The sequence below is a fragment of the Hibiscus syriacus genome, unplaced genomic scaffold, assembly GCF_006381635.1.
Source record: "Hibiscus syriacus cultivar Baekdansim isolate YM2019G1 unplaced genomic scaffold, ASM638163v2 tig00117016_pilon, whole genome shotgun sequence".
In the NCBI taxonomy this organism is placed as follows: Eukaryota; Viridiplantae; Streptophyta; class Magnoliopsida; order Malvales; family Malvaceae; genus Hibiscus; species Hibiscus syriacus.
In genome coordinates, this window is record NW_024063525.1 from 4,247,464 (window position 1) to 4,266,359 (window position 18,896).

Here is an 18,896-nt window from a genome sequence, read left to right on the forward strand (position 1 = left end):
TCGTATTTATTTTAAATAATTTTTAATAATAAACTATAACTATTTTAGTTTATTTTACTTAGTTTAGTTTTATCGGTATCTATGTATGACAAGAATTTATTACATTATTATGTTTTTAAAAGATTTTACGAAAAGACATGGTTTAGTAAAATCACTGAATAAATAATGAATTTATTTTCCTATAATAAAGAAATAAATTATAAGCTGAAATATAATTTAAAATATATTTTTAAAGTTAGAACCAGAGTGTTTTCAAAAGAAACAAATTTTTACGGAAATTTTAGTTCAGTAAATGTTTTCAAGTTGATGTGACATCTTTGACTAGTATATTGAGACATATACGGGTTAAAGGTGTTACATCATCTTCGTGAATAACTCTTTTATGTATTACATCCTTTTGTCCTTTATATCTAGAATAGGCGTAAGTCTTGGAATAGTCACACTTGTATAACCCAACTATTATTTCTTGATATATAGAGTAGACTATAATTAACAAATAATTTGTGATATCTCATATTAACGTATTTGAGCATGGTCATGCATTTCTAGTCTCACTCAATCAAGTGGCCTATGATATATTTCCTATTATGTAGGAAGGACAAATCCTATCTTAATCATAAATACCCTACTACATATATCAAGATATGTTCAATATCAGTCTTTATAGTGCAACCAGTTACGGAACATGTTTAACTGTATCAAAACATACAACAATATATGTTGAGATAGTAATGATCTCAAGTTTGAGGATCATACATATAGTCATCACTATGAGCAATGTTATAACCATCACATAATAATTCAAGACATGCTCATAGTGGGACAATCCAATATGTCATTCTCTAGCAACCTATTCATGCATCGATTCTGACATCTCTATGTCAATGAGAATTTATTGTCATCAATCAAAAACATGTTAGTCTTAAAAATATTATTGTCCATACCATAATAATATTCGACTAAAGATATTTAATAATAATCATATTATCATATGGACTTTATTATCTTTCAGTTTATATTAGACACAAATATATAACTAAAAGTAATAGTGAAAATGCCTTTATTTAATGAAATCGGTAAATAAAATATGTCCATACAATCATCATATGGTTGGTATTTCGGCGTACTCTAACAAAAACTGATTTTTATTAGTTAAGTGTTTAATTCCTGAAAGAGGATTAATGTGTTAATCTTTACACGAAACATAATCATATTACCATACCACAATTATATTGGAAACTGCCAAATGACAACAACATTTACTGGTCCAGTGGTCTATTTGCTTTCCTGTTTGATATTGCATTCCTTGCCTTTAATATTTTGAATGTTTACCTTTGCTATAAACCTATCACTATTTCATTCTAAACATATCTTTTGCAAAGAATCAACAATTCTAAGATGTAATTCCTTGTTCTTTATGGGTTTGACGTCCAAAACTTTTGGAGTTTCCACTTTATTACTTGATATACGACGTGTGTACTTGCGTTGAATGTTGTAACAATTTTGTAGAATCAAATTTTTGGTGTCATTATCGGGGAGCAATGATATTGCATTAGAGTTGTTTTCTTTGTTTTCACTATTTTTTTCTTTTTGTAGGTACTTTCTTTTTAGCATAGCGTTGTTTATGTATTACACGCAATAACATTGAGGACTTAAAATTGTTTTATTTGAAAATCAAGTGAAATATCCATCGTAGGAGGTAACAACATCAACTGCAACCAAACATGGCTCAATATGGTGTTCTCCTTTTGCAAAATATTTTGGTGTCGTAAAATTGGTACAACATCAATAACCACGACATGCCAATCTGAGAGCATGTTATGCTGACCTTAGATGATCTTAATCTTAACATCGTTAGACCTGCTATCCATGCTACCCACTTCGTGCTGAAGCCTGTAATGATCCAAATATTGCAGTGTTTGGGGTAGTATAGTGGTTTATTCACTGAGAATCCTAGATCACATTTGAGAGCAGTCATTGAAGTGTGAGATTATTTTTTTTCAAAAATGAGTGCCGAATGAAGCATTGAAACTGAAATTATTTCCTTACTTTCTTTGTGAAAAAGCCAAGGCCTGGCTTAACTCATTGATGCTTGGAGCTATTGCATCATGGAATGAGCTTGCCCAAAAAATTTGTTATATGATTAAATCCTCCCAACATGAATGCGAGAATGAGGAATGACATCACATATTTCAAGCAATTAAAGGATGAAAATTTGTATGAAGCTTAGGAGTGATTTAAAGATTTGCTGTGAAAATGTCCGATGCATGGTTTCAACATTGGAAACAAGTGGAGATATTCTACAATGGTCTTAATATGCAAACAAGAATGGTTGTAGATGCCTCTGCCAATGGATCATTGTTGGACAATCTTACAATAAAGGCTACGAAATCCTTGAGAGGATCTCCAACAATGATTACCAATATCCTAACACAAGGATGATGTCAAGGAGATGCGTTTCTGTTGCAGTGGATAATAATGCTATCAACAAAATGGCCTTAAATATTACAAAATTGACTGATTTGGTGATGAAGATGCAACAACCTGGAGGTATGTATGAAGTTTAGTCAATATACATTGTTACTTATGTTTATTGTGGTGACAATCATAATTTTGAGGAATGTCCTAAAAATCCTCATTATGTGTATTTCACGAGGAACTATAATTGGAATGATAATGCATACACCTATAAGAACACCTACAATCCAAACTTTGAGAATCATTTTAATCTACCATATGGAAGTCAAGATATAGTCTACCCTAATGAACATTGAATCCATATTTTGAGAATACACAACTATAACATCAGTTGCAACAACATTATGTGTAGCAACAACTAATGTTGGCAGATCAACAATCACATCACCTTGAAATGCAACCATAATAATGTAGCAACCATCACAGCTATCAAGGGAAGACTTTCAATCAAGATGTAACATTATCATCACTTGAGTCTATACTAATGAAGAACATCATAAGAAATGATTTTATCATTCAAAGTCAGACATCATCATTTACAGTATTGGAGAATCGAATGAGAGCTGGCCAATGTGTTGAACATTATGCTACAAGAAGCATTGCCCAGTGACATAAAAGTTATATGTAACCAGCATTACAAAGCTGTCACAACACGAAGCGAACTCCAACTTGGGAAGAATGATAAGCATAAAAATAGAAGATGAGAGGCCTAAACCATAACCGAAAAGTAAAAAACTAGAAATAGAGATTGAGCCACTCAACATTGATGTTGTGAAAAAGGATGTTGGCCAATGTAGTAATTCTAAGCCATTGGCACCAACAATGAAAACAACACTACCACCTGTAATGCCACCATAATTGCCACTTCAACCTAAAAGAAGGTCACCACCTCCATTCCCTCAACATTTTCAAAATACCAAAGAGGACTAACATTTTAAAAATTCCTTTGATGTGCTGAAGTAATGAAGGAACAACATCCCATTGATTGATGCCTTGGAACAAATAATGAACTATGCCAAGTTCATGAAAAATTGCTTTCCAAGAAAAGTAGCATTGACGAGTCAAAACTGTTGCACTCGCTGAAGGGTATATCTCCATTGTCATGAGCACATTGTCATCGAAGTTAAAGGATCCAGGGAGATTTACTATTCGTTGCACTATTAGGAATCAATACATTGCTAGAGCATTGTGTGATTTGAGTTCCAACATTAACTTAACACATTTGTCTATTTTCAGGAAATTTGGGATTGAAGCAACACACACAACTATTGCATTACAATTTGCTGGCCAATCTATTTCTCATCCTGAAGAAAAAATAGAGAATGTGCTAGTGCAAGTGGAAAAATTCATCTTTCAAACAGACTTCATTATCTTGGATTCTGTAACCGACAAGGATGTACTAATAATACTAGACATACCTTTCCTTGCTCTAACAAGAACACTGGTTGATGTCCACAAGGGAGAACTCATAATGCGCCTAAATGACCAACATATTACATTCAATATTCTGCAATGCAATGACAATATTGAGTGTTATGTTGTTGGCATTATCGAAGGAACAAAGCAAGGACCCTTGGATGAATGTTGGATCATGTCTAGTGGGCATATGATGAAACATTATGGTTGCAATATATCGTAGCACATTGCTTCAATTAGTTCTATGAACTCGAGCCTGATTAGTTTATATTTATATTTATATTTTATTTCATTTTATTTTATTTTTTATATTTTTTATATTTTGTTATTTTATTAGTTTTTTTTTCTTTTTAGCTCATGCTTCCATATTGATCATCGCACCAGTAGCCATCACATATTGTCTTCGCTTCACAGCATCAACTAAAGTTACATATAGTCATTGTTACAGGATCATCTGTCAGTAAGAAGAAAAGATGCAACTGAAATAGAAGGCATCAACAAAGAAGACCCACCCAAACTTTTCTAGCCGAAAAAAGACTCACTATAGGAGTATTGCTTCATTTTTCCTATTTACTTTTATTTAAATTTTTATTGTTTTCTTGTTGCATGCTTTGATGATAATGCACATCTTAGGTTTGGGGTGTATTGTCCATTTGTGTTGTTCATATTGTGTCATTCATTTATGTTGTTCATATTTATATTTTTCATATTACATTTGTTTGTTTGATGTGTGCACTGTTGTTCGTATTGTTTAGAGCATTTAGGATATTGCATATATAATGTTGCTAGATTAATGAATTTTTTATGATTCTTGATGATGAACAATTAGCTGTGAAATGTCATAGGAATGTTGTAGATACTTGTTAGGATTAGGAATCATATAAACCTTTTTACACAATAAGTTTATGTTCTCAATACTTAGAGACATTAGAATTTTTTTTAACTTTAAATCTCATATCTTTATTAGATGTTGTAGAAATTGAAAAAAAAAAAAGATGATGAGAAAAATCAAATAAGTTGGAAAAGCTTGTAATGACCCCAATATTTTAGGAAATAAGTTGGAATCTCCAACATTAGTTTTAGGAAGTAGAATAAGTTGGAATCTCCAACATTAGTTTTAGGAGGGTTGCTACAACATTGAAACCTAATAAGTGATTATGGACAATTTTGTTCTAATTTAGCTAAGTCTTGATTGGATACACCTAGCTTGTACACTACAACACTCTGTGGATTCTGATTTTGATAATTTGAAATTGCATTCCCTAATTGGAGAACATTTGATGCTATAACTTTTATGGCAACAATGAAAAGTTTGAGAGTTGAAAGAAGGAACATTAAAAATCTGGCTTGGTTTGGTGGCATTATTCTATAGCATTATTATTTAGAATAGTTGCATTTCATGCATGTTTTTCCTTGAAGACAAGCAAACACTCAGGTTGGGGGTGTGATGATTCTCCAAAAAAGTTATTTTTTAGGATCTTTTTACATAGGTTAAGTTTGAACTTTAGCATCATTAGGATCATATTAAGTTTATTTTATCATATTTTACATCATTTGCAAATTTGGAGTGGGTTTATATCTTTTGGGTTATTATATAATAGTTTGTTGTAATTTGGTACACTGATGTTGTGACATTATCAATGTTGTAGATGTTGATGTGAGATGATGATGTATTGAATTACCGAGTTGAATCTGCAGTATCTGATGAGTCAACAGGTAGTTCTAAGAAAATTTTGGAATCATAAAGTTGTCCAATACAACTGTAAAATGGTTGGAAAATATAGAAAAAAAATCATATTTTTCCTATTGATAGATATTTTGACATTTGGGGATTATAAATAAGGCATCCCTTCACACTTTTCACAACCATTCTTTAACCTTTCTTCATTTTCCATTTTATTTTCTTCTTTCCTCCACCGACATGGAGGTTTAAATATGACGGGGACTGTAGTAGCAATTGGAGCAACAACGCCGTTGTAGTAGTAGTGATCATTTGGGGTTCAAGCTTTCTATAGTTCTTTTACTTGAAAAAGGGAATAAATTTGTTAAGTTTGAAAGATTTATTTTTATGGGGGTTTTTGGATTTGAACATAAGTTGTTCGATGAAATGTTTCTTTTATGATCTTTACTTGAAATGATTCTTTTATGTGCTGGAATTTCATTTTATATTTTTAGAAATACAAATATCTTATTTTATATCAATCTTGGTTATTTTTAGAGATGTAAATCATTAAGGTTGCATGCTACTTATGTACAACATCGATATTTGCAAAAGTGAGTTTAAGTATATGGAGATGTATATTACCAATTATCTTTGCTTTGTTAATGGATTGATTAATGAAGTTAGTGAAAATTAATTTCTATTAGTTAAGTGTTTAATTCCTGAAAGGGGATTAATGTGTTAACCTTTGCACGACACACAATCATATTGGAAACAACCAAATGACAACAACATTTACTGGTCCAGTGGTTTATTTGATCTCCTGCTTACTACTGCGTTCCTTGCCTTTAATTTTTTGAATTTATCTTTGCTATAAACCTATCACTATTTCATTCCAAACTTATCTTTTGCAAATAATCAACAATTCTAAGTTGTAATTTCTTGCTCCTTGTGGGTTTGACATCAGAAACTCTTGGAGTCTCCACTTTATTACTTGATATGCAACACGTGCACTTGCGTTGAATGTTGTAACAATTTCGTAGCATCATTTTCGAACACCATAATCAACCAAAATATTCAAAACCTCAAATTTGTTCGAAGAACTAGCTAGCTATTTCTTATTCCTCGTTTTACTCTTTCTTGTCTTCTGCTGTGACATCGAGGCCTGCAACGTAGAAAACCATTATTACCCAATTCATCCATAGCCTTCCCTTTCAGTTTAACATCATCAAGATGAAAAACAATAACCTTATGTAGAACAGAACCCTCAGTTGCTTGCACAATTTCATGCACAACAGAACCCTCAGTAGCATGTACAATTCCATACACTTCTAGAGCAATGCCTTCCCTAGCACCACCAGTGGAACTCCCCTTCAAACAAGTTTCAACGGGTTCAAGTAACTAATAAACTCTTACAACAAGTTGTTCATTAACCTAAGAAGCTACACTCCTATTCACACAACCCACAGGTTCAGAAATAGTAACCACCTCTTTCTTTTTTCAAACCTACTTAGTCTTACCAACCTGTTCATTCTTAGCTCTAATTACACAAACCTTATCAACATGACCTTGCATAACAAACAACAAGGTGGCATCCAAGGAATCAGAACACTAACAGTAATCACCGAATCATCTTTCAGAACAACATTCACAGCCTTAGGAATGGTCACCACAACCTCAACCTCTACATAAACTTTGAAAAATTCTAATCTCTCCTTAGAGGCAATAACTGAATCCATATACAGAGGAGAACCTAAGGCACCAGTTATGTAACTAAATCCTTTCTTAAAGCTCGAGAGGAACATTAAAAAGGTGTAACCAGATTGATATTTCTGACAAATCAAAGTCCAATTTCTTCATACAAGGATCCCATTTCCTTAATACTAATGGCTTGTTTTGAATATTCCAGGGTTCTGATTCTAAAACATGTCCCTTGTAGCAGCTTCAGTGGAAGAAAAACATAAAGGTTGGACCCAGTAAGAGAAGAAGTTTCCCCCTAAATTCCGTCCATGATTCGGTGCATAGAGGAGAAATTCAGATTCTCCCTAAGAACTACCCAACCAACGAGAACTTCCACTTAGAAATTCCATCATCAAACACCGCAATCAACGGTCGTACAACCTGCGTCCTCTCAATACTAGATGGAAGATAAATATCCAACACATGTTCCTCCGCACCCATGAACAATTTCATCCAGTCAGTTTTCATTAACAACGAAATGGAGAGAAGATAACAGATCGAGAAAGAGCAACGAAATCCAAACGAAAAACAAAGGAGCAACAATGGAGATCTCATCACCCATTAGACCCGCAAATGTACACCTAGAGAGAAACCCAAACGTGTGCCATAAACCCAAGAGTTATAAATCAATATTAATTGATTATTACAAAGTAAGTTTCTTGGTTATATCAAAGATACTTTTATCGAATGCAAGTTCCTGCAAAATTTTTTTTTTTAGATATACAAAAAATCATGCAAATCATATAAATACAATAATTCAATTGATTTTTTCTTCGAATTTGCTTAAGTTAAAACAAGATAAATCATAAGTTAATTAAATTATATTATATCATTTTTTAATAATTTTAGTATTTTTATTAATTATTTTTTGAAAAAATAAAATATTTTAAAAAAATATGATTTATATATTTAAATGAATTTTTAACTCAATTCTTTTTTATTTTTATAATACCTATTTAAAATTTATTTTTAAAATATTTATATATAGAAATACTAATAATAAATTATCATAATATATATATATATATAGTAATTTATATTGAAATATATTATATATTATGGTATTAATAAATTTAAATATAATTTAAAATATTTTTTTTTTAAATTTTATAATATAATGCCAACCATAACAATTTATCTTTTAAAATATGTTTTATGACCGACCAAACACTAAATTTTAAATATAATTCTTAAAAATAATTTTTAATAATACCTTTCAAAAGCAATGTCAAATTGACACAAACATGCACAGTAAAGATACAACAAATATTGACACAATAAGCATCACACGACACCTATCTTATCCCTCACATTTCTGGGTAGTGCAATATTGACTCAAACCTCAAGCTTTGTGCTTTTACAACCTTAAGTTTGCCTTGCCCTACATATTTCTTTTGAAATGTAAATAGGTCTCGTTAAAAAACCCTCTCTCGTAACTCGATCTAGGAAAAGCTCGATCGTGACACTTGCCTACGTATTTAACAGACTTTTACAAATGAATTTAGTTGGGAGAAAAGAATATAAAAGCATTAAAAAAAGATAAAGTACTATGAACCTCTCTCTTTTTTTTTTTGCTCGGCAGAAGACAATTTTTTATTAAATAAATCATGAGTCAAGAGTCTCGTTAAAAACCTCCCTAAACTTAAGTGGAGGAAAAGAGTACTCTTGACTAGGTGCAAAATACAACTCCAAACAATACAAACGAAACAAAACACAATACACACGAAGATGCCCCTTCAATTTCTGAAGCCTCTTACCAAATGCAAGGATGGGAACAATGCAACATTACAACTACCAACAGACTAAGTGCAACAACAACACCTTGAACCAACACTTTAAAGACTTAGCACAAACATCATCTCTAGAACCAGCACAGACAAAACCGGGCTGAAACAAGCAAAGCTACCATCATCTAAATGAAGAACAGAGAACGTCTGCATGCTTCGACAAAAACACTCCAGACCATACCTAGAAATAGATTGGATAACGACCTAACCGACAAAGAGAAAGCGAACAAAACAAGCAGAGCAGCTAACGAAAACTCCAACACTGTAGAAGTCGGCCAGACCAACTAGCAACCAAACTTTCAACAGGAATAACCCAAAAGCAATTAGTTCTGCGCACCCCATCAAGCGCAAAGCAATGCGCCATTCTATAACGATTACAAAACATGAACCAAACATTGCACTACTTGATCATCCAAAACACCTCTTTGACCAACAAGACCAAGCAAAGCAAAAAGGGTGATCAACTCCCTCACAAAAGCCAATAAACAACTAGCAAAAGACAATATGGAATGACCGAGACAACCAGTACAATAAAACTCTGAACACCTACAAAAACAAACAACAAACAAAAGACTTTGCTCCCTTCTCAAAACGTCTAACAAACCTATAGAGAATAATCAACAGAACATTACTAACTGCCACCAGAACCTAACATGAATCAGTGCAACTTTAATTCATTTCTAAAAAAGCTAATTCCTTCACCACTTCCTGCTTCTCACCAGAAAATTGGATACCAAGGCTTTTACCCAACTCCAAAGATTTCTCAGCTTCTTTATATGCAGCCAACCATCTACCTTATAAATCTGATTCAGATAATGACCTTCCTGATAACTCTAAGGAGTCCAAATCTTCTATCTTCAATTTGAGCTTCTTAAGCGCTTGATCCCTTTTTCTTCTTCTTGGAACAGATAAAACTTGATTTTGTAGTTTCAGAAGAGATCCATACTTCTTCGATTTTTTGTTTTTTCTCAAATGCTCAATATTTGGAAATAAATTGACCAAATCATCAGTCACAAAATCTCCCCGATCCTTAAAGTCCTTAAGAGTCCTCCGCAAGTGATTGTTGTCTACATTAGTTGCTGGAGAATCAGAATCGCTACCCATATGGAAACCAACATCTCCATTATTCAAAGCACTACTCTCGACATTCTTGTCAGCATCTCGATTGATATCAACGTGCTCCTCAAGAGAAGCAATATCCTTCTCTGTTGAACCTTCATCTCTATTAACATCAACTCCAAAAAGCCCATCATTCCGAGAAGGGTCATGAACCGCCAAAATATTACCTCCACCACTCAATTCTGATTCATTCAGAAGGCGTGATTTCTCGTGTAATTGATTGACATCATTTCTAATGAATTCGTTCCCAAAGCAACACGCAGTTAATTCAGCAACCCTCACCTCTTCAGTTCTCTCAATCTTAGTCGGAGACGCACCAGAGTTATCCTCTTCCGTTGAACTCATATGGAAATCCTCCGTATGATCATTCGAACCTCCCTTTTCATAAAAAGATCAGGCACACAAAGAACATAAAATAGATCATGAGCCTGATGCTCTTCCTACACAAGCAAAACTTCACGTTATTAGATATGATATGATACAATACAATAGAGAAACAAATTAGGGTAAGAAAGATAGAACATAACAAGAAAACAATACACGTCATGCAAACAAATTTAGAATACATAAAATACATTTCCATTTTTTCCTGAGGTCCAGAAACTCAAAAATGTCAACATGTTATCGCTCCAAATATACAGCAAAAGCGCCTAAGTGCGTCAAAGACAACTCTTTCAATAAAAGGGATAATCAAACATTGACAGAAAACATAGCATAGAGAAGTACAACAAAAGCATACCCTTCATTTTCCCCCCTTCTTGATCAGCACAACAAGCAGTGTCATTGAACACCCACTGCATTGGAACAATACCATTAGATGTACCATTTGTTCCCCAAATATAACTACCTATAGCTCGAATATTATGAACTGAGACACCAATCCCGCCTGTTGATTTGCTGATTATAGCACACTCCTTCAAAGCGTCATATATTCCCTAAATACTGTCATCTTTCATGCACAACAAGAAGCAGCTGCTCAACTGCCAGTTCTACAACTAGTTCTATGACTAGGGCTGGCAACGGATCGGGTCTTGCCTGCTTCGACCCCAAAGCGAAGATATAATCCGACTCTGATTTTAATATTATTTAAATCTACTCGATTCCATAAATAAAATATGAATTCAACATATATTACTGAAAATAAATAAAAAAACTGAAAAAAGTAGACAATAAACAAAGGAAAAAATCCCAAACTTATATGATAGGTAAGTATTGATACTTATATAAATAACGTTACTTTCAAATTTTTAAAAATCAGGAAAATGAGAATGCCACAAAAAAAAAAACGAAGTTATGAAAAATATTGATACTAAGGGGAAAGTATTGATTAATTATAGATAACATAACTGATTAATGAAAATGTTTTCCATATTTTTTTATGCAGAAAAAAAGGTGTTTCTTCTATAAAATCCGTTTTCCCTCTAAACAATAGAACCAAAATTGTAGAGAAACAGTTCGAACGAAACTCAAAATCGCAATATGAAGAAAATAGATGTATGTTCGTAAAACCTTAATTTGTAGTTTTTTTAATTAATGGTTTTAGGTTTAGGTTTTATGACGAACAAATAAATGTTGGATTGATTATGATAACCTTTGGAAATTTTTTTGGTTGAACGTGCATGAAATGAAAATGTTAGTTTGTATAGAATATTAACATTATAGGTTGAATGGAAAATATTAAATTGTATATAACATTATAGGTTGAAGTTAATAAGACAAATACAATGCAACATTATAGGTTGAAACGAAAATATTATGTTTAATATAACATAATAGGTTGTAACTGAAATTGTATTAAAATTGAGAAATTATTCATTTCTACATAATCAGTTAGTATATTGGATAAATTTTAAGTCACATTTATCAATTTGAGATGTACTGCTTCAATGTACATAATCGATTACTATAATCAGTTACTATATAATGGATAAATTGTATATAACATGAATTGCTTTAATGTATTTTTTTGATAAATGTAAAGGAAGAAAGACGAAGCAATCACGAGAAAAAATTATTCGAGGAAAAAATGCAACCCCCTCGAACCGATACAGGTAACCCGATTTGATCTGAGGTTCCACATTAGGGTGACTAAAATGACCCGTAATAAAAATCCAAGAAAAACAAAAAATTTTAATAAACCATTTAAAATCCGTAAAATAATTTATAAATAAAAACACACTTTTAGAGAATCATTTATATATTACGTCAAGTTAAGTTATAGACTCCATATAAAAACAAATGTAACGTACATGCCCCCCTAATTACACATGTACCATACTCTACAAGCAACGCCGAAGGAACTCCCATTACTGATGTTGATACTGCACATGATCAATTCATTTAACCTGAAATGGTGAGTAACAGAGTGAGCTTTGGGAAAACTTGATAATACAAAACTACCAGATGATACTAAAGGACAAACAAATATATGGTAAGGCATAGAAATTTCCTTAGTTATCCTGGCATATATATAGTTCCTAGTGATGAGTTGAGGTTAATTATTTAAAACTTTAGGTAGCAGTCATTAAACATATAGTTTAGAGGGACAAATTCAGGAGATTAAAAACGGGTATCTAGTGTGTTCCAACGAAACTAGAAATATAGGTAAACATAATTTAAAAATAATATTAGTAGTTTATTTTAGTAAAAAATATTTTTAAAATCACTGTAATACATTCCACCCGAACACCGATATGCATTTCCCCAGAACTGCATCCATAAGGACTTACCCTAGGCTCATTGGGCGTAGGAGCCAACCTAAGGAAACACCTTGAGTCCATAAGGACTTACCCTAGCTGAAACGTAGGAGTCACTTAAGGAGTGCCCCTAGGTCCATAAGAACTTACCCTAACACCGATATGCAGTTACCCAAAACTGCATCCATAAGGAATTACCCTAGGCTCATTGGGCATAGGAGCAAACCTAAGGGAATACATTGAGTTCATAAGGACTTACCCTAGCCGAAACGTAGAAGTCACTTGAGGGTAGTGTCCCCAGGTCCATAACGACTTACCCTAAGAAACTTCCTTAGGGTCCGTAAGGTCTTACCACCAGGCTCATTGGGCCCAAGAACACACCTAAGGGTTACCTTAGGTCCATAAGAAATTACCAATTTGTTTGAAGTTGAACCTGTTGAAATCCATTACAAATCTCATATAGCACCCCCAATATAAAACAAGTTAAAAATAAATAATAATATCATAATCAAGAACCAGATGTATCTTGTATCAGAAACCAGAGTCACAAATCCAATTTTTATTTCAGATATTATAATCTTACTTTTTAAAAATCAGAGAAAATATTTATGTGCACAAGGAACACACTAAAGGATTTAGATATTTTTTGGAGGTACGTAATAATTATCAAAAAGGGAAAACACGAACTTATGTAAATTGATCGAATTCAAAAATAGGACCCCTATAAAAGGGTTCGACAATTAACAAATTAAATCAGACATTCATAAATTGATACTTCAGGACCATTTAAGAATAATATGCATTAGAAATGTATTCAAGAACCTTTACATCAGAATTAAATTTAGATTCGAATATAAAATTAGTGATTTCATTAATTAGACTGTCAAGGGAATTTCATTTCAGAAATATAGATTCTTCAACAATTCTTAGTAATTTAACCCAATAAGGGTAAAACGATAATTACAATATTCAGGATTTATATAGAATTATCAGTATTATGGGTCAAAAATTCAAATGAATCCCATCACTGCGGTACTCACTAATCATTTGGACTGATATCCTTCTAACTATCCACTTCTTAATACTGATTACACTAGTTGAACTGATCATCATCAAATCTCCGTTGAAACGGATCTTGAGCGAATGAATAGATATTTCGATGATATTATTTATTTCTGTATTGTAACCGTATCCAGAATGACCGAGATGCTTAGGTCGCGCTCTAGGACCTTTAGAGGTAGTACAACACTTGGGTTTATAGGTATCTCCATAGTTTATGCAATGGCATCCACTTATTTTTTGTCACGAGAGTATTTAGGTCATTTCGCATTCTTGCTCTTTGTTTCATTTGAGTGTGTCGACTAATTGTTTACATTCTAGAACTTGTAGCGTAATGTTTGTCAAAACTACATGCTTGAATATGATGCTTTAGTGTGATAGGGGCTCTTAGGATTTTGTTGAGTTAATCGATCGACGAATATGGCCAAGAGGGGGTGAATTGACAATTAAAATTTTGGTGGAAGCTTTTGCAGAAAATTGAAAGTAATTGTACAGCGATTTAGAGTGGTTCGACTTTCTCAACCAAAGTCTACGTCCACTACCTTAGCTATCCACACTAAGGATTTTCCACAAATTCACTAATTTGTCTTTCTTTTGAGGACAAAGAGTAACCTTACAAACCCTCAAGAATTATACCCCAAATTCTTAAAACACTCTCTCCCAAAGAGAACAATACAAATTTACAAACTTACAAGGAAATCCTCACAAGGTAGATTGTTTGCACAATTCTAGAATAAAGAAAAGAACACTCAAGAATAATATAATTGAGTACAATAAGTGTTCTTGAAAGCAAAATGAATATTGAATGAAAAATTGGCTTGAAATGCTCAAACTTGAGGTTTGATGCTTTCTCTTTGATTCTCTCTTGATTCTAGTTGCTTGATGTTTCTTGTTATTGATCAATGGCTTCTAAGCTTGCTTAAATACACCTTGAATCACTTCTGAATGTTGGGGATCATTAATAAAGTTATTGGAGCCGTTTAAGTGTGAAAACAAGTAATATTTCTGCTTGGAGTGTGGGGGGAATCGGTACCCTCATGGGGAATCAGTTCCCTAAGTGTAAAATTCAAATATTTTGACCGTTGAACAGTAGGAGGGAATCAATACCCCTGGGGGGAATCGGTTCCCTCCGAGCATACTGGAATTCTCGGAGCCAAACCATTCAGGGGGAATCAGTACCCCCTTGGGGGGAATCGGTTCCCTCTGGACAAACTGTAATTTTTGGCTTTGAAACGGTTCGAAATACTTTGTAAAATTGTTTTAAAATTATTTTAATGTTAAAACTTAATTTTACACTTTAGTAAGGATTTAAAATAAACTTTGAAATACTTTAAATAATATTTTGATATTCGATTAATATATCGAATGTGCTTAGAAAAATCTTTTTCAAAATTAAAATTCTTTTAATTTAATTTGTTATAGCGAAACATCAAAATGTTTTCAACAATCTCCCCCTTTTTGATATAACAAAACATTTTAAGATTTTCTAATTTCAAAATGAATTTTGATTTTGAAAAATACTACTCCCCCTTACTTTAACACTACTCCTATTCAAAAACGCTTTTAACATTTCTCCCCCTTTTTGTTAAATCAAAAAGACTCGTAAAAGTTTTTAAACAATGTTTTGAAATCATTTAGCCAATTGATTATATATAAAAATAAGCTGCTAAGAACACAATCAAGAGAAACGTTAGCCATTAGTTCCATAATCAATATTCATAAACATGAAATGGATAATCGGTCATATATGTCTAAAGATGCAAAATAAACACGGAATCCAATTCAAATGTATTAAAAATAAGTTCGAACAACCAAAAATAAACAATCCAAAAGCATTTAAAATGTTTTAACAATAAGTTCAATCCAAACAAGCAAAGCAAAGATCAAAGTTCAAGCATCCGTAGGAGGATCGGGAGGAGGGAAATGAGCTCGCATCGCTGCCATTTCATGAGTGAGTTCATTAATACGAGCGTTGGTTGCTTCATTGTTTGCACGCATCTCCCGGAGAATTTCCAATTGTTGAGCTTCCATAGTAGAGAAGTGAGATTCTATGGAAGTGAAGAGAGAATCCAAGGATGCATAACGGAAATCAATTGTCTCCATAAATGATTGAAAATATGGAGGCACGTGATCTTCTTGTTGAGCTTGTTCCTCGTGTTGTTCCGGCTCATCGTCGGCTTCGTCAATATCTTGCATTAATTGTTCAAGCTTGGGATCATCGTCAGCTTCTGGTGGAGCTTAAGAAGAGCTAGCTCCCGGAGTATTTTCAGAAGATCGAACCCATTCACCGGTGTCCTTATTCTTTATCCATCCCGCTCTCGTTAAGGAAAGAAGATTAATTTGTTTCTTGTGAGGAAAGACGGCATCTAGATTTACTATTGGAAGTTGTCTAATATGGTAATCGCAACATTCTTCCAGTTGCTTTTCCCTTGTTGAAGGAGAAAATCAGATTCTTGGGCTTTTTTCCTCAGAAACTTACGATTACATGTTGTCACGAGGGAAAAATCTGTGTCATTTCAGATCGCGGAGCTATGATCAAAGCAATAATGAATTCTTTGGGTCTAATATGGAAACCACCTTATGTCCAACATTGGTATTGTATCCGACACATCGCTGCTAACTATCATGGAAGGTTCAAGAAGAATTATGAGCTCCAATTACTTGTGCTCATGGGTATGTCAAAATGATGTTTTTTATTTCTCAATCATTTTCATTTTTATGGAAACAAAGTTAGTAGGTTCTACATTTAATGCTCAGGTTTCGAACTATTACCTGAAACATTTCAGTCCATACTTCAAGAGTTGCGTGGAAAGAACGGGAAATGATACGATTACATCAGCCTCATTAACAAAGAAATATGGACAAATGCATATGATGGTGTATATCAATATGGACTCATGACACCAACTTAGTTGAGGTTATCACTTCGAGCTTAAAGGGGGCACGCCATTTACTAGTAACGACTTTAGTTAAAACGACATATTTTCGTTTGGGAGCGCTTTTTGCCAAGCTCGAGGGACAAGCTCAAACATGGATGCAAAATTGTCATGTCTATCACCCAAGATTAGTTACAGATCTACAAAAAAGAATTGTTGCATCAAATTTAATGTTTGTAACAAGCTTCTCTAGAACCCATGAATTATTTTGTGTCATAGAGATGTCGCGACCTCTTCAAGGGATTCAAGCTAACTCGTTTAGAGTTAATATACGAGACATATGGTATGACTGTGGTTTTTTTTTTCAACCTCTGAAGTATCTATTCTCTCATGTCATAACAGCTTGCTCGCATACCCATCAAGACTATAACTGTTTTGTGGATTCCGTATACCGACTTTCAGAAGTGTTTAAGGTATATGAATTTGAGTTCTCCCATAAGTAATGAGAAAGACCCTGATGAGGTTCAAAATTGGCTTCCAATTATACCAGATCCATCCTTATTGAAGGAGCTCAATCGTCCAAAATTCATTCGAATTCATTGTGATATGGATATTCGGGAGACATCCAGAGAAAACAAAAGATGTGGGCATTGTAGAAACCTATGACACAATAGGAAAAATGTTCATGTCTTTTGTTATCAAGTAACCGATGATGTTGTGATTGATATAGTTGTTGTTTATGAAATCTAAGTTTTTTCTATATGATTTTCATTTACTTTCAATTAATGTCATTTGAGCATCACCGATTAATTGGCAACTAAATAAATTAAATAATAAAAACAACTTGAACAAACTAAAAACAAGAAAACGATACAACTAAAAAATAAAAAGAACTAAATAATAAAAATAATTCAAATAATTAAATAATAAAAAAGTTAAGAAACAAAATGAATAAAAAGTCCATAATTAAATAAAAATTTACAATTGCTGGTAAACAAAAAAAAACTAAATAAAAACATAACGAAGTAAACAACTCTATCGATGTCGACGTCTAGAATGTGTTTTGCAGGGCGGTGGTTGTCTGTGTCAATGAGGATTTCTTCGTATAACTTGTTCTGCCTCCTCACTCTCATCATCATCAAGAGGAGATACATTTTGTTCATAAGGGATGAATGATGATGTAGCACCTCCATAGAATAAGGACCCTGTAGGTGTAAGGCTAACTATCCAACCGCTCACAGAAAACTATGAAAATTATGAAAAAACTTACATCGATGAGTACGAAAACTGCACCGGAGCTATTTGTTCATGTGGTGAAGCTCACCCACCAAATAACTAGCATATGAACCCCAAGTTGGATCTACAAGAATAAAAGTATAATATCTGCCATAAGGGGTCATAAAACTCTGCGGCGGTGGCGATATTTGATATGGAAGCGGTGGCGTCTGACCCAACTGTAGCGGCATATAAAATGGTTGCATTGCCATCTGATACGGTTGTGGTGCCATCTGAAACGTTTGTAGCATATATAACGGTGTAGACGATGACAACTGTGATTGTTTCGGTGTTGTAGCTGAGCATGAGTCGGAAGTGTCTTCTCTCTGTCTATGAGTCGGGGGACAATGATGATGTGATGGTAGACGTCCTTTTCGACGTCGATGAATGCTCCCATCTCGTGCTTCTTCGGAATGTCGGAACAGTTTCCCGTTTGTGTTGAACCACTCATAATAATCATTCGAAACCGAGTAATGATCCACATAAATGGGTTTTTTTTACAGAGAATGCACTAACATTGATCCTCCCATATCATTACCCACTCAATGTGCTTCAGAAGCCAATTGACTTCTTGTTTGCTCCATCTATCGATGATATACAAATCGTCGAGATGTTTAGGTGCTTCTAGAATAGATTGTGCAAAACCAAATTGGCGGAGCACTCGATCAGTAGGATGACACTCAACAATAGCATAACATATCAGAGGGACCACCGCCATCTAGCCATTTAATGGGCCTCTTAAGTGATGTGGGATGCAAATCCTCATTTCTTCAGTAAAATAAGGAGCCCA

At 33.5% G+C, this 18,896-nt stretch overlaps 1 protein-coding gene and 1 non-coding gene across 2 annotated transcripts; one reads left to right on the forward strand and one right to left on the reverse strand.

The window, feature by feature from the left end:
* Positions 1-2,167: 2,167 nt before the first annotated feature.
* On the reverse strand, positions 2,168-2,274 carry LOC120195636. Its single transcript, XR_005523088.1, has one exon. It is a non-coding gene; the product is annotated as a small nucleolar RNA R71 (small nucleolar RNA).
* Positions 2,275-2,441: 167 nt separating this feature from the next.
* On the forward strand, positions 2,442-4,117 carry LOC120195620. The gene is made up of 2 exons (XM_039197588.1): positions 2,442-2,550; positions 3,564-4,117. The coding sequence occupies exons 1-2, from the start codon at positions 2,442-2,444 to the stop codon at positions 4,115-4,117; spliced, it is 663 nt and encodes a 220-aa protein (XP_039053519.1).
* The last annotated feature ends 14,779 nt before the right edge of the window (positions 4,118-18,896 follow it).

Excerpts from the sequence above, each read along its gene's own strand:
- LOC120195620 (XM_039197588.1), top strand. The coding sequence starts at position 2,442 with ATGTCAAGGAGATGCGTTTCTGTTGCAGTGGATAATAATGCTATCAAC. Across the intron at positions 2,551-3,563 it reads GAAGATGCAACAACCTGGAG|GGTATATCTCCATTGTCATG; the intron begins GTATGTATGAAG and ends CACTCGCTGAAG.